At 36.2% G+C, this 17,451-nt stretch overlaps 1 protein-coding gene across 3 annotated transcripts in view; it reads right to left on the bottom strand.

The window, feature by feature from the left end:
* Positions 1-17,451, bottom strand: part of CADPS2 (calcium dependent secretion activator 2) — a 284,907-nt gene that overhangs the window by 229,588 nt on the left and 37,868 nt on the right. For all 3 annotated transcript variants that reach the window (XM_088521873.1, XM_088521874.1, XM_088521875.1), the window contains exon 2: positions 1,174-1,287. In XM_088521873.1, coding sequence (XP_088377999.1) covers positions 1,174-1,287 — 114 coding nt within the window. The remainder of the gene's footprint in view (positions 1-1,173; positions 1,288-17,451) is intronic.

Here is a 17,451-nt window from a genome sequence, read left to right as displayed (position 1 = left end):
CCTTCCCAGACATCTAGTTTAAAGAAAGAACAACAAATGTTACGTCTTCAGTTCTACCCTAGGATTAGTACCCTGAGACATTCCATCACTACATTCCCCTAAAAACTATTACTGGGCAGCTAACTAATTAGCTAAATAGTTCAGCTTTAGCTGCACAATATTCCAGACTCTCCGCCCAGTCTTACCTTTATCAGGAACTTTTTTTAAGGAAACTGACTGAGCTATATCAGGAAGCTCTTCTTTCGTGTGTGTGTGTAGCATAATTTAAAGTATATAAAGCAAAGCAACTACATAAATTGCATCTTTTTCTCCATGAAGAAAACATTATTTTACTAACAGAGAATAGCTGAGTGAGAATAAGGAAAAGTAAAGCTAGAGAGTTTGAAAATGATATGGCAGAGTGAAATAAAAGATATACAAGTTTAACAAGTTTACAGTCCTTGTGTTTCACTAGATAAATCTGAAGATACATTATACAAATGAACTCATGCTATCATTTGCTTATGACACAAAATATATGCATATATAGTCACATCTTTCTGATGTTAGGAAAAGGACAGTGAACTGTCTGTTTAGTTTGGACTTAGTTAGGACAGGAGCTATCCCTTAGGCAGTTAGAAAGCACATCTGAAGGTTGGCATGGTGCTGGCATCACCGGGATGCCAGGAAGCACCAGCTTGACCCAGCTGGGATAACAGCATTTTTCCTTTGGGGAAAAAAAAAAAAATCGAGCAGTTTGCCTCCAACAACATTGCACTAAAGGAAATGAAAATCAGAAGATGAGTTTCTCAAGATTGCAATTCACAGCTGAAGCTCTGATTAAAAAAGGTAATGCAGACACATGGTGCTAAAGATAGTTCCACAGTTGTATCAAACTCTGCCAGAAAAATGTTTAGCACCAGGGGTTTTTGGTTTGGTCTTTTTTTTCCCCCCGCAAAACAAGTGGATATTTTCCAGTTCAGTTTATCTCTTGTACCCAGACAGTGGATTTAAACCTGCAAAACTGCCAAGCTGGGTAGTTAGACCAGGGAGGAGGAACATGACAAGACACGCTGTTTCTAGAAGATTTGCAAGTTCACAGCCTTTGAAAATTTAAATTCCTTTCTTTGTATGTGCATTAAAAGGATTGTATGAGCTTTCTAAATATTAGAGAAAGCAAAGCAGGTAACGTACCTCATAGTAACTCCGCACAGCATTACAAAACGCCTCATCTGCTACGATCTGCGTCTCCCCATTCAGAAAGGCCTGGAAACGTTCCTTCAGGATCTGCAGCTGTTGCTTATTGAGCTACAGGCAAAACAGAGAGAGAGAGGAAAGAAAATAACAATTGCAGTTAGTCTCAAAGTGAAACCCCTCGGCATCAGAGCATTCAGGGGGAAGGTGCAGGCCTATGGGAGAAGAGGACCCAGGCTCCCCACTGGCTGCAGCTCCTCAGAGTCCCGGCTGGGTGACAGACACACCAGGCATCGAAGCACATCTTCGTCTTTCCCTTCCTGCCCTCAAGGTGCTGAGGATAACTTTGCACGTGAAATATTCCTCAGAAGGAGTATCCACACGTACTCAGGACTGGATGGCTGATCCTCACCCTGGCGGTAGCTGCAGCTAACAAAACTTAGTTCCAGCCTTCAAGTATTTCAAATCTTTTCAGCTTTCAACAACAAACAAACAAACCCCCCCGCAAAAAAACACCCTAGTGTATTGCTACCTATAAAGACAAAGAAATAATCTGTGGGAACATCTACTACCCATGTCCACAGCAGTGCCTAATTTAGTTCAGTGAAATACAATGAATTACATTGAATCAATTTACAAAATTTATTGTTATGGGAAGAAGGACAATTATAAAGGTCTCCAGTGATGAGATGCTGGCTTTCTGCCAGCAGTTCATTCACCCTATCCAAATATTTAGTGAAATACTTCTCCTTGTCACATCTGTGTAGTGAAGTTAGAATGGGATACAATGGGGTATCTAAGGAGAGGGCCACCAACATATTGTTACAACAAAGCAACAATCATCAGCAGTTGTTTTGCTTCCCTCAAACTTATTAACTAATGTACAGTTTTTATCACAGTTAATATTTTTTTGGTTTATAGTTAAAAAAAAAAAGAAAATGTATACCCAGGAGCCTTTTTGTTGTTGTTCAAAGGGCAAGAAGCTCTTTTTATTTGTAATGGATAAACTGCAATAAATAACATTATTCCAACAGCAACAGTTTACTATGTCCTTCAAGTCCCAAGCAATCCCTAGACAAGAAAAAGCTAATATGAGAGAAATATTTGTGTTTATTTGTATTATGTCTGCACATACACCAAAGGTGCCATCTGTGCACCCATTTTAGACATCCATTCCTTGTGCAGAACCTCACAGGTTAGCTGCTTCTAAGAGAACTCAACCTTCATTCCCAAATATGCAAGACTGCTCTTTCTTTTTACCTGACACATTTCTTCTCTCATTTTGCTAAAGATACTCGAATAGTTATCAGAAAACACAAATCACAAGGGATATTTTCTGCTTTTATTTAAATATAAGCACACGTTTGCTCTTGCAGGGGATTTTATTAAGAGCTTCCATTCTTACAATCAACATCCCATTGCTAGGCAAACAGCTCATTCATTCTACAGAATATTCGTATGTCTGTCACTACAACATATGGGCTTCCTGCCAAAGCAATTATGAAAATGTGTTTCCATGCTTGCAGACTTCATTCTTTAGGTGATTTGCTTGTCTGTTACCCACATATCAAACAAAAACATTATGAATAAGGCAATGAAATAAAAATTTTAATTCTGACTTCCTTGTTTCTAAGTGCTTTAACAAACTGAAATGCCTTTAAAATATTGCTTATATATTCATTATTTCAAGTAGTTGTTCTGAGCATTCACTTGCATTTGAGAATTATTGATCTTTCTTAAATTACTCATGTTTTAGTGTGAAATTTGGATGCGTACGGGAATAAAGGTCTTCGACAAAACTAAAAAATAGCAACTCCAATGGAAAATGTGAAAGCTACACTTCATACTGTGGACAATTTGAGATCTATTCACAGATCCTGAGCACACAGAGATACAGTTATGCTAACCACCAAAATATAGTTTAATTTACAGTGGTCCACTCCAGCATAACTCCTCTGTTTCGGTATTTTTCAGAACACAGAACATGAATTCTCACTCTCTCACATATTTTACCCTTAATGTTTGTTTTTAATGCATTCATTACCACACTTCAATTTGAAGGCAAGTACCTTAAAAAAAAAATAGTAGCTTAGAAATACAACCAACAAGAGAGGTCTAATTGCATTAGGATGCCAATGTAGAAAACGGAGAGCCACAATTGTCTGTAGGGAACATATTGAGTCACAGGCACTGCTAACCAACATGACCACTCAACTCCAAGCTAGTTTCAGTTGTCACTCTTGATTAACAAAAGAAGAGATAAGGAGATCGTGGACAACCAGGATCTCACCTGAAGTGCTCAGGGGTGATAAATCTGGACCACGTTTTTTGGGTTTTTTTTTTTAGCAGAAGTTTACATAAAGGAGCGTAAGTGCATTCTTTGTTCTAGTATCTGTCCTACGTGCATGGATCCTCTACTTGGTGCAAGACCTTCCAGCCCTTTGCATCCTGACTCTCACACAATATTTTAAGACTAGTAGGAAAAGACCTGAGATGCTACACTTTTTTAGTGCTGTTTTTTTTGTTGTTTTTTTGTTGTTGTTGTTGTTTTTTGTTTGTTTGTTTGTTTTTTAATATTACTACAAGTCCCCAGAAATGTAAGCAGAATGCAGTAACACAGAATGCAGAAACACAGTAACACTTCCATCAAACTGCTTTATTGTTTTAAGGTTTATTTCTAGAATCTATTGCCATTATTTCTCATGATACTTCATAATAACCGCCGCTGCTTCATTGCAGAAAAAAATAACTAAATTCAAGCCAGTTAGAATTTCAGTTTAGTAATTCTGCAGTTAAAATATAAGCAAAGGAAACTTAAGGGGAAAAAAATAACCACCTTATTTTTTTTCTCTTTATTGCAGTCTTGCAACAGATAAAACCTTCTCTTCTCTCCTTTCTTCTTTTCCAAAGGGTAACATTTCTCTTACTTTATATCTGCTAAACTTAGGAGACTATCAAAGAATGAAAATGCATGCTTAAGACAGAATAACCTTTTTGAAGACCTATTAAGTAAAGAATAACTTTGGATTGAGTTGCACTAGTAAATTTTGCTTTTATAATTTAAACACTAATCAAAGTTATCAAAATGTTTTCATGCAGTTAATTATTTAACAGACAAAAAAAAAATCTCACTTGCATTTAACACTTCAAAGAGGATAGTCCTATCTTTTTCCCTTTACAGCAGGAAAAGATCTTTTTGACAAATATTTGCTGTAGATTAAAATTTTTATCACTAATATGACATTACTTAAAAGTCATGCTGACAATATGCTGTAAAAGAAAGGTGGGACATGAAAATGTAGAAGTATTCTTGTTCCACTCATACCTTTCAACAATCTCAACAAATTGCTTTTACACCCAAGGCCTATTTTTATAAGAAGCCTCATTTTAAACTGAGCTGGCAGCTTAGAAGTTCTTCCATCAGCACAGCTTTTACTTTATAATAATAAACAGCAATACTTATAAGGAAACACCACACCTACATGTACTTGTAACAGGAAAACTGCTTATCCCTTTGGTTTGGAAGGGAAAAGAAAAAAACAAAACACCCTTGCTTCAAGGATTAGATGGTAGTTTCAGGGCCGTTTGATCTGTTTGTCACCAGCCATGTGCAGAGCACCTCTCTGTACTGCCCCAATGGCAAAGGCAAAGGCACACTGGGACACATTGGGACGCACTGGGTTGTGCATGACCCAGTTCCCAGGGAAAACAGAAAAACAAAGAGCTGGACCTGAAGGAATAACATTCTGAACCATTGCCACCTTGTGGTAATCGGAGAAATATACCAAAAAAACCTAACAACTGCTCATCACAAGCTTTCAAACTCCCAACTGTGGTTCCTGTGAGCTGCAATAAACCTGTGACCTGCCCTAGCAGGAGCAACAATATTGCTTATTCTCTGCTCCAAACTGAAATAAACCTTTCCGTAACATCTCTCGATATTCAAGGAAATTAAAAGAAGGTGATGACTGCAATTATAAGCAGAACCAGATAAAATACTTTTTATACTGGGTGCAAAAAAATGAGAGTTGAGGAGGAGCTAGCCAAACAGCTGTTCATCAATCTCAGCTGTAATGAACATGAACAACGACTATTTATAACTACTGCAACTACTATTTAAGACCCTTAACTCTTCCTAAGTAGGTTAGGTTTTAGCTGTTTCAAAACTATGCCATTTTGCCTGCGATCTTCCACTAATTCCCACCACCCGTAGTGACAGGAATGGCAGAGCTCTGGAAAAGGACACACACACCCATTTCCATCACAGCAACTGGGGGCAGGACATGGAGTCTTTGGTTATAATCCTCTCCTTCCAGCAAAGGAAAATGTCTGTGCTATGTAACCAACTGCTAATGAGCTTAATCTTAATCACTGATGAGAATAAACCTTCAGAGTATATAGCCACATATAGACAGTGACTATATCTCCACTCCCGCCCCCCTTCTCCTCCAGCACCTTATCTCCTCTCCAAGTACTTACATAGAGAAGAACATTAACAGTCTTTCAGAGCAGAAAAGAGATGAAGAATGTTTATTTTTGGTGAAATACTCAAGAGATTATCTTCTGAAGCAAATAGATAGTATTAGAGAATCTAAGAACTAAAACAAGGTTGATGGTAGTGATTATTGCGCTGAACTATGCAGATCTTCATAGTGTAACACAATGGTTCTATATAAAAAAAGTTATAAAAAACAGTCTATATGATGTTATGTTACGTGGGTGACACACAAGGTATGCTGTCCTTTTCCATTCACTGCTTTAACTACAGTTTGTAAATGGTGGCTCAATATTTTGTTGTCACTTAGCAATCTTAGCTGCTTTTGGCTCTCTACAGCTGAAGTTATTCCAACTTTTTTTTTTGTATTCTCTTTGCTGTCACTCAAATTAGACTATTGTGTGTACATGTTGAATGTGGTATAATTCGGCACCTTACAGAATTGAGTCTTAGATTTACAAAACAATTTAATTATATTTAGCAAAATAATTTCTCATTAACATCATTTTTATAAACAAACAATTCGCACAACACAACCTTTATTTCTTGTTGGCTTGCCAATTGTTTTTTTAAAAAAACAATCGTTCTACAATCCATTCGTTGGTAATTCAATTCTGCTTCTAGGATACTTTCTTACAAGTTAGAAATATTTTCTGCACCATTAAGTCTGAAACTTCAAATATTTTCATTGTCCAGAGCAGCATATTCAATATTCTAAGACAGGATTGTGAAATATCTCATGTGGCACAAATGGTTTTGGGGTCGGTCTTCTCTGAGGGGCAGAGAGGACCAGACAGCAAAGGCAATGTGTCACTTAGGGAGGAATTGAGTGCATCTTGAAAGCCAAAATATAAAAATGGAAAGAGTTTTCAAGAAGTACAGATTAACCAATAGACAGAGAAAATAAATATATTTAAAATGAAGTGGGACAAAAAAGTCACACTTCTCAGCTGCTGCACAGAAGTTTTGGATAGGCATCTAGAAAGAAGTGGAAGAAGAAAATGACAAAAAGAAACTATTTAGAAGTTTCTCACACAAATTGTTTATTTGTTGTCCAAACAAATAACTTCTTTTTCTTCTATTGGACAGTGCCACACCAGGAAAGAAGCATCTGTTCTCCATTTGTCCTAAATTGAATAACATATCACATCCTGACAAAAGCTATCTTCTCAGAGATGATGTTGGCAATGCAGCTGCAATCATTTGTCTCTTTTTACCTACTCCTAAGATTTATTATAGGATTTACCTGATGAGGATCTCGAAGTATAGCTGTGGAGACTACAGCAGAGCTGCCTGAACTAATAGAAACATCAGGAAAATAGATGTTCCTCCAAATTACTCGTTTTCGTACACTTTCAACCACAGCTTTCTAGCTTCAGTAGAATTAAATAGGAGCAGACGGTCCACACCATTGAAACACCTTTCAGGTTAACGGCAATAATTTTAAGCTTCAAAACTGTATCTCATTAATTACATTTCCTGAATTCTAACTAACACTAATGTGAAAGAAAACATAGCAAGATTAACAGATAACAGAAATCCACAAAGTCCTTGTCTGTGGAAGAGACATTTACTGCAAATTATATACACAGAAATGCTACACAAAAAATGTGAAGAAACTACATCTGTTATATGAAGTTACTGAGATGAATGTAATTAAAGGAATTATCATATATTCTTGTCCTATGTACTGGATAATGAACACTGTTAGAAAAAGCATTATTGGTACATGGACTATTTTTCCAATCCAAATAATAAACATAAGAACCTGAAGAAGAGATAAGTCCAGGGCTATCAGGTCATTGGAAGTTATTTCCTCACATCATATAGACATGCATACTTTACATATGACCATAAACAGCCCAATTTAGCTGTGCAGCCCAATGTAACTGGTAGAACTGGGATGCTTATTTTACCATGGTATTAAGGACTGTACAAAAACACAAGTGTTGTGCAAATCCAAATTAGCTTTAGATTTATTCTGCTGAGAAAAAGAAACCGCAGCCTTGAGCTAGCTCTCCCAGTATCACTTCATCATCAGAAAAGCTTCTGCATTGCAACCCATGTCAGACTCTTATGAGCATGAGCCTTCAAACATTTTAGTCTCCAACTTTCAGACCAACCTAAAAAGCCCACTCACCACTAACAAGAGCCAGATACAATCCGAATAACAAATACAAGTGTCTACATAATCATCACAGTAAATATCCTCCATGACAGACCCATCCGAATCTGAGAATATATGTATAGAATATAGTATAGTTTTCAGTCAGCACTGCAGATGATCTCATGCAAATCACAGGGATAGAACTAAGCAACTACTGCACAAGGCCCAACCTCATTCCCTTAACAGCAAAGAGGACACTTAAGTGCACGCTCCACCTCTGACCTCCTAGCCCTATTTCTCAGAGCTATCCCTGTAAACCAATTCTCACAAGCCTACAGGACTCTAAAACTCATAAATCCCCCCAAAGTTTAGCTTTGTGATGCACTATCGTTATACTAGAGAAAGCTTGAATAAGTTGGTATGAGTTTTATCATCTTCCACCCTGCTAATACCCCTCTTCACTCACTGTAAATATCCTTTCTCTAATACAGTCTAACTGACTAGTGTACTGATGAAGAGCAATTATTCCAAGCTAGCAGTTAATTCTGAAGTGTTATGTTCTTTTTTCAAACTTGGATATCTCACATCTAAAACCTGGATCCAACTCCAAATCATACAGAGTGGTCTAATAGAAGGTATTACTTTTCCCCCCAAATCTTGTTCTGCTTATGTCCTAGAAAAACAAACTAAAAAAAAATCCCTACAACACTACCTACTCTGAATCTTGCTGAACAAAATTTGTAGTAGCTGTGAAGACTCTGAAGTACAACGAAACATCTTCCTGAAGTGAACATTCTCATTGAAAGAAAGGATTTGTAGAAGGGACAAAAGGATGTCCTTTAAATGCATGTAATTAAGAAGTCAAACTAGGGCATCACTAGGGCATCTGGTCAGGCTGCAGAAAATTTTGAAGACTTAATTTACACACTTGAAATTACTGTCTGAGCAATACATATTTTATAAGGAAACTTGACTACAGTCTTAAGCAGTATTTCAGTTAGTTTCTAATTCTTGAACTGAACAAAGAGGCTTCCAAAGGAGAAGCAAAGATGCTGTTATCTGGGAGCATAATACAAACACGTTTTGTCAGATGCAGACACACTGGTCTCGACCCATTCTTTTTATACTAAAATATACAAATATAGGATGCAATTTTTGTTATTAGTCATACTCATCTACATATCTGAGCAGATTGAGCATTCCACAATCGGTCTTATTTAGGTTATACTAGTTATATGAGTACAGTTTCTCTTTAGTAGAAACCTTATTTTAGACTGTTAAAAGTTAGCATATAGTACTCTCCGATGTCTGCTGACATATTCTAGAGCATTTTTATTAACAGGTAAAATAGATTCATTAATTAATGTAAATTTAATCATCTTTCTGGAAAAATATGAGTTTGTCTCTTCAGAACTGTAAGCTGTAACATTAAAAATGTGGAATGAAAATCTCTAAATGTGGCATGTAAATCTCTAAATGTTCACTTTTCACATTCTAAATGGATCTCCCTGGCTTCATGCATTTCTTAAGAGAGGTCCAAGAGAATGCTATGCTAATTCTATCCAAAGTTGTATTTCCCTGGACAATCCTTATATAATTTTTAATAATAATTCTTAATAATAATTCTTAGAGCCACAGAAAACATTTGATTAAAATTCTCTTTAAAAAAGTACTCATAAAGTTATCCTACTAGCTCAACAGAACAAGCACAAATAAATGGCTGTCAATCATGTTTCAGTGATTCCAAGCAATTTGATCTTCACAATCATTAAAGTGGGAAATTATAATGTAGCTAACATCTTCTAACATTTGTGTCGGTATTTTCCTGACACTGAATCAGAACTTTTTCTTTTACTGCAGTTTTATCCTATTTCTACTTGTTGCCTTTTGCTGTGCTCTTCCTTCTGCCTGATATTCATTTGCATCACTCAAAACATACAGAGTTTACTTCTCCACATAAGCAATTTTTCCCCAACTTATTTCTGTTTCTTTGCTTTTTTGAAGGGATGTAGCAGCTCTCACAATAAAAACAAAGCATTTGTAGTTGGTTATCTTCCTTCTAATGAAGATTTTGAATTGTTTCTGATTTTCATAGTTAAATATTTTCCTCTTTTTAATCATTTGAAATAAAGTCCCACCCATTTATTACTGTTGAACCTACCAACTATCATCTATGAAATTAATATTTCTTAGCAATTATTGCTTCTTCTTATTTTCCCAAATATTTATTCTCCCTTCCTTCGTGAAAAAGTTGTATAAAGTGATCTGACATGGATTCTCTCTCTCCTCTTTTTTTCCCTCCCACTTGTTTTTGTGATCAGAGCTTGCAGTGTACTATTCCTTCTCTCATCTCTCTTCTCCTTCCATCAGACATGTTCTCAACAAAAAAGCCACCATGCACCCTGAAAGCACTACCACCGCAACACACATTAATACAAAGGTACTTTTAGTCTACATCAATGTGTAGCTAGGATCAGTAAATTCACCATTCACAACCTCCCCTTGTGCATCTCCACTTCTACCCTACAAAAGCTTCGTAAGCTATTCCTTGATGGTATAAAGGAGCTTTCATAGTATTTTCAATTATTTATTTTCAAACACAGACCACGCACTATCCTCATCTTCCGCATTTTTGCACTGCTTTTGAAATTATTGTCTTTCAGTTTTCATAAATCACTTTTGTCAGTCTTCTTTTTCTTCTGTTATTCTTTCAACATTTCACTTGAAGACTTCTCACAGACATTTCAGGGAGGATGCAGAAAGTGCAGAAGGTTTCACCTCTGCATTACCTCAACCAAAATGCACATATAGATCTTGTTCTAAAGGTTCATGTAAGAGATGATTCATAGTTCTGTCCTTCTCCCACTTCAGATGCCTTTTGAAACAGTACACTGCTATTCTGGAATCTCTGCCATGGTGCCCCTCTGTCAATTTGAGGTCAGCACAGCCCTCTACAAATGCCCTTAAAGTTGTCCATGCTCAAGATCCTTTCTTCCTTCATCAGTCATGGACACTGTAGTTCACAACTTAGAAATATAAACATTTCCTTCAGCTAAGTTCTGCCTTCTTCCAGGCAGAATTTTTGCATCCCCCTAAATTACCTTTCATGATCCAGCTTTTCCTATGTTCAACACAATCTGCTCACGTAATTCTACTCACTTAGCAGGGCAACATTGTCTTTTCATGAAAAGACTTCACCATCACAAATACCTGTTTCTTTCTTCCACCATGAAAAGAAAGTAGAGAGTAGTGAGGAAGAAATCAGACACATATTCAGAAAGAAATCAGACACATCATCAGTTTTACACAGATTCATTTTTTCCAGTTCTGTCAGACAAAGTTCAGGGTTTAGATCCCTACTATCCTGCATGAGGATATTATTTTTTCTAAACAATGCTTTCCTAAAAACTTTTATGGTTGTATTCCATAAGCTCCTTTCCCATATGACCCCTTTGCGCAAAAGATAAGGATCATCAAATACACAGCAATCAGTGGTGAGAGAAATTTAATTCTGTGGGGGAAAGGATTATGAAGGTCTGGAGAATTGACTTTGTCCACTTACTTACTCTACTTAAAAACAAGCAGAAATAAAGTTAGCACAACAAAATTCTGCTTTCCCAAAGGAATATTATCTGAAAGAAATTATCTTTCAGTTGGGGTTTCTACTGATGTGCAGAGAAAAAAAAAAAATCTAATCTCCGATTATAAAGCAGATTTATGTAAAATTTCAGTATCAGTAATAGAGACTTACAGGAGGAGGGAAAAGAGAGAGAAAAGTTTAATTAAGGTGTTTTCTACTGTGCAATAGTGTTAGCACTAATTAAAAAAAAGTATTAAGCTTCACTTATTTCCATAGAAAGTTATTGGCAAAACGTATTTCCTTTATTGCGGTCTTTGATGCCTTGAGGGAATAGACTTAAATGGCTGAGTCAGTCTGTAAAACAGCAGACCAATTCCCTTACATCATATTTTCTCCCATGCACTGAATCCTAAACAGGACAGAATATCAAAAACTGTCTGCCAACTGAAACGTGACTTTAGACCATGCTGGATGTACTGGTAACTTGCTCTCTTCAATGAGTAAACCAGATGAATCACAACAAACAACAAGGTTGTATGGTAAAATAGTAGGGATTTCTTTAGTCCATTGATAGTTATCCAATTCAATAATAAACACAGGCAATTACAAGGAGTAATAAAATCATTCCCTGGTAAAGACATTTTTTTGCAATTTATGATAGAACCAAAAGGATCTGCAAATAATGTTACCTTCAGCATGTCTCCTTTCTTACACTGAACAGCATAGAGTAAGTACATTTTATTTCACTTTCCTTTTTACAGCCTACATGAATCACAAAATGAAGAATAGAGACCTCAAGACCTAATTTTCCAATGTGACAATCCAAATAATCAGGTTAGGCAAAAAGACACATTAAATGAATGTAAGTATTTTCATTACAAAAATACATGCATCTAAAACTTTAGCTTCTCAAATGGTTGTTATTTTCTATACTCAGGGTACAATTCCTGAGTCTTTGGAAGAACAGCTAAATTCTGTGAAACCTCAGTATACCTAGTTACAGCATCCACCAGGAAACACAGGAGTAGTACAAATGCAATAATGTGACAATAAAGAGAAGACTGACGGACAAAAAAAATAATCGATTGTCCCCTACCACACATAAGTGTGCCCTAAGTATGGAAATCCCAAGGTGGCTGCACTATTCTGCCGACACTCAACCCAGGAACCAGCCAACAAGTAATACCACGTTCCTTTTCTCTTTTCTAATGTTTGTTAAAGATCAAATCACTTAAGCTAGTATCAGAGTTCTTTCTTCTCCCCAAAATGACACCATATAGCAATGGCTGAATTCCATTTTTGCCTTCTCCAAATTCTAACTCACATATGCTAATGTTTGCTTGTTCAAAGGATGGTACAGCATCTAATAACTTTTTCAGATAAATATATTACTAAGAATCAAATCTAGTACTGTTATAAATATCCATAATTAGCTTGTTACAAATTGTTCATTAGGGTTTTGGAGAGAACTGGATTTACACAGTATTTTCAGATATGTTCATTTATTAAACTAAGTGCAGAGGAAAAGAAATGATTCAGATCAAGATCAAATAAATATTGTAGAAGTCTTACAATTCCAATTATAAGCTAGTTAATGGAGAATAGTCTGGAAAGTACGACACAAAGTTGTAGGACATCTAGTCATAGGAAATGCTATTAAAATTCAATAAGCATTGGTTTAGGACACAGCAGGTAAGCGAATACAGCCTGGAAACATAATATTATAAACACAATTTGGTAACTCTTTAAAGATTACTTGTTTTTATGTACACAAACAACTTTGAAACAATTGGTTTTAAATCTCATTTTGAAGGTGCAAAGAGAGGATAGAGTCTAAGTTATAAACCACCTCTAGTCTTAATCACATCCATTAGACCCTTCTGGCATATTGAAAGCTTTGGCTTACAAAGGAAAATATTATTTTATAATGGTACGAAATGGAGGGGGGAAAAGATGCATAGAGATGAAATTCATTCGTTATTGATAAGCAGGAGAAAAAAGAAAAAGAAAAAAAAAGCATCAAGTTGACCAGAGTTTCTGGCACTGAAACAGGCTGGCTGCGAGGCAGGGGCAAAGGCTGATGCAACCAAACATGGAAGGCCAATGCTCCACACTAGATTTTCAGAGACAAGAGCAAAAAGGAGAGAAGTGGCAGCAAAGAGCTAGCAGAAAAACACCAAATAGGCACAGCCACCAGAGACTAATCCTCAGAGAAATGGGGAATGCAGAAAAATGAGTGGGGATGTCGTTTCCTACTTATCTGAGTTTTTCCTGAATGTTCAGGGAATCTACAGGGAACACTTCTACTTAGGCCTTCTGAAATTCATTCCCAAATTTATGAAGTGTAGAAATGGAATGAGTGAGCTATTCTCAATTTACCTTTACTTCTATGCCGACAAGTATTTGCAGTGTGGTGCTTTTGATGTACTTTTACAAGCTATGGTTTCATGAGCCACTTCACTCCCTTAAAGTGCTGCATCCTATTTTATGGAAAGAAAAAATGAATCTAAATAATACAAAGGCAGGTAAGAAACTATGGAACATATACCTCTTCAAAGACACATAGGTATCTGTTACTCATACCTGGAAAAAATGATTAATTTAAAAATTAGATCTTTGCTTTTCATCTAGTTAAATACTTCAAAAATCATGGAGAATGGAAAAACAAATCTGTGAAGTTTAGGGTTCTGTCTTTTTTTGTTTATTTGCGGAGCTATAAAATTGTCTAGGAAGAGTAATGTCTTCTACTTCTAGGATGCTCCTTTTTTTAAAAAAAAAATCATTTATACCAAAGTATCTTACCACAAGGGAGAAACTAATAACATTCAAGCACAAATTTCGTAGTATGCACATAATGAACTGAAAAGGATTTTTCATATGCATCTTACTGCCTTATTCTGAAACTCTTTCTCCCTCACAAAGAGCAAAGTTTTCTTAAGCAAATTAAAAAAAAAAAGAATGAAGAAACTGTTAATTGTTTTCCACCTAGTTAAAAGAACAGAAGGCAAAGATGATTGCAAAAAAGCAAACAGATATAGCATGATCAACTAGTTAACTACTAATAGCTAAAGTTGCTGGTTAAGTAGAACAGAACAAGCTTTGGATCCAACATGTTAAACTACCTAAAGCATAAATCTAAGCCTTCAAGAGCTTAATATAGATATCTTGATGAAGAGCTTGAGCTACTTTCAGTGCATGAAGCAATACCACTTTCTCTATAAATACAGTGCCCAAAGGTTATGTGTAAACGGTTACTTTAAAACTACGCAGAGCTTTCTAAGAATCACAAATAAATCCATTAATGATCTAACTCAGCTGTTCTGGAGGTACTTTGCTCAAGTCCTTATTTTGTTAAGAATAGTTTTTAATAAGAATCAAAAAAAGAGATCATGTTAATTTTCCCATATGGTTAAAATTAATTGAAGCAAATATGTTATATTTCAAGGAAATACATAGTAATTAGGCTAAATGATAATAACTGCTTTTAACTATGATTAATACAATATAAAGCAGATACAGATTGATCACAGTGGGTATTCTGACATCCTCAAAATGTCAACCATCAGCAGAGTTTTCCTATGATACCGGGTTTTACTTCCCACATGGCATTTTAGGACCAGTGGCAGGCTTGGTAGCTTTGGGTGAGACAGGAGATCATACGCTGCAGCACTCAGGCATGCGACCTCGTTACTGTCCTGCTTCTTGTCTCCTTTGACCACCACATTCAACCATTTCACAGTTCTAAACCATGTCACAAAATGAGCTTGCCTCCTCACTCCCTAGCTACCGTACTGAAAGATAATACTTTCTAGGATTTTCCTAACAATTGCTTATTTTGGGGCAACATCTCCACAACTTAGTATATCCCACGCTTTTGAGACACATCTGTTTTCCTGTACATGTCTGAATACACCATACAGTTGGTATGCATATGCCCAAATAAATCTGTCCAAAAATTCTTGGAAGCATCCAGCATACTGAGCAAGTACACACCATTTGTGCATTGCTCCTGAACAAAATTTGTGCAAAAATACAAGTTGTACGAGATCTGTAGAGGTTGTCTAGTCCAGAGTCTTGTTCAAAGCAAGACCAGCTTCTGAGTTCCTGCATTACAGTTACTGCAGCTCTCAGGGTTCAGTCCAGTCCAGTTCTGCACATCTCCAGGGATGCAGGTGCTGTGGACTCTCTGCGCAACCTGCTCAGGTGCTTAACCACATTTACCATGAGGATTTTTTTTTTCAACTTATCCTTTTATTCCTTTTTCCTTTGAATGTCCTGTATTGCAACTTGTGTATTTTTTTTGCATCTTATCCTTGTGCTGTGCAGCTCTGAGAAGGGTCTAGCTCCATCTATCAACAGCCACTGCAGCTCTGTGAAAGCTATTGAGAAATTGGTCTCAAGACCAATGCCCAGGATTTCTCTAAGTATAAATTGATAAATTAAAAAGGTCATGAAAAAGATCAACCAAGGGAAGACATTGAGACAGAAAAGAGCAAGATATATCAGGGGAAACCCAAATATGTTATGCGTACAGGTGATTGACAGATGCAGGGATTACTTCTATAGTCAAAGAAAGTAATATTACTTCTTTAATTAAGTTGATTAAATTGAATCAATTTAATTTAATTTAGTTGTCCAAAGATGCTGCACATATCCCAGTTCTGAGATACTTACCTTACAAGTATGTCTGCACTTTTAAAAGGTTCCTTATCCCCAAACTGTATCTTAGCAAAAGGAGAAAATATGGATGTAACATTCTCCCTTAGTAAGGTATCACAGATAAAAGACCCTGTGGTAAAACCCTTAAAAGTATCTGCATGATGCCACAACCTCATTTTTTCCTGCTTCTATCAGGAACTGAATTCCTGGCATACTGCTTGTCTATACAAAGACATTTACAAGACTTTTTAAATAGGAAGAAACAAAAACTAGAATTACGGATGCAAGTACAAGGATTTTAGCTTACAGATTTCATTCATTCTCCAGAACTAAGCCTTAGAGTTAGCATAACAGTTAGTTATGCTAAAACCCAAACTCAAGACTAAAAGGATGATTAAGCCACCCAATCCCCAAGCCTAGTTATTCCTACAGCATCATAAATATGAGTGTAAATAAATAAATAAATAAATAAATAAATAAAGCTCCTTTTTCTATTAGAGACAGATCAAACTTACCAGCGACCAAATGTCAAAAACTGTCTGAAAGCACTGGTTACTGCAGGTCCACAGAGGAACAAAAGAACTCTCATGGAGATAACTTCATAGTTTTTCTTGCCATAAAAAAAAAAAAAAAAAAAAACCTATGCAGAGCAACTAATGCAGTTCTACTTCACTGCACTGTTTTTTCTTAAAAGAAAAAAAACCTTTATGAATATTTTACAAGTAACATCTTGCTATCAAATTATAGCTATTAAAGTATTCATTGAGTGAGTAGCTGGATAGGGGTTATTTTTTTTGGTGGAAAGGGCTGGGTTGCAGGGGGGAAAGTGGGAGCTGTTTCAGGAGAACAGAGTGCTTAGCCTGTGTGCTCTGTCATCTGACTTATCTAGACTGCTAAATATGAACTCTTCAAGTTCCAGTATTCTGGCTCTAATAAAATATTCCTATTTACTTGATTCAAGGTGAATTATGTGAATTACATTCAAGCAGCAAAAAATAAAGAAAATACTCCCAAATAACTCAAGTCTGAAGATCCAACTTCGCCTTTCTATTACTATGCAATAACAAAACATGTCAAATTCCTTGCTTTGGTTTGAAAAAAGTTTTATATTCTGCCTCTATGGGCTGGGTAAACAAATGATTTTTTCGTTTCAGCATTTTTGAGCATCAATTTGCATGACTATCTTCAGGTAGATTTCTTTGTTAACAACAGAACATGGTTGAGCATGGTGTATAGGTTTCAATTTTATCATCCTGACCATAGATGGAAAGCACAGTCACAACAGCAAACTTTAATCTGTAGCACAGTTAGATTATATCTGTGTGGTAAGAAGCTTTCACCAGGACTTTCCATACACTATATCAGACCTTTCTGGTTCATCAACCTGTAGCTCCTTAGGATGTTTCCCATTTTAGAAGTTTACAGTTATTTTATAGT

The sequence above is a fragment of the Tinamus guttatus genome, unplaced genomic scaffold (genome assembly GCF_059628265.1).
Source record: "Tinamus guttatus ecotype Peru unplaced genomic scaffold, ASM5962826v1 Tinamus_guttatus_pri_ptg000138l, whole genome shotgun sequence".
Lineage (NCBI taxonomy): Eukaryota > Metazoa > Chordata > Aves > Tinamiformes > Tinamidae > Tinamus > Tinamus guttatus.
Note: the sequence above shows the minus strand (reverse complement) of the source record. Positions and strands in the feature narration are given on the sequence as shown.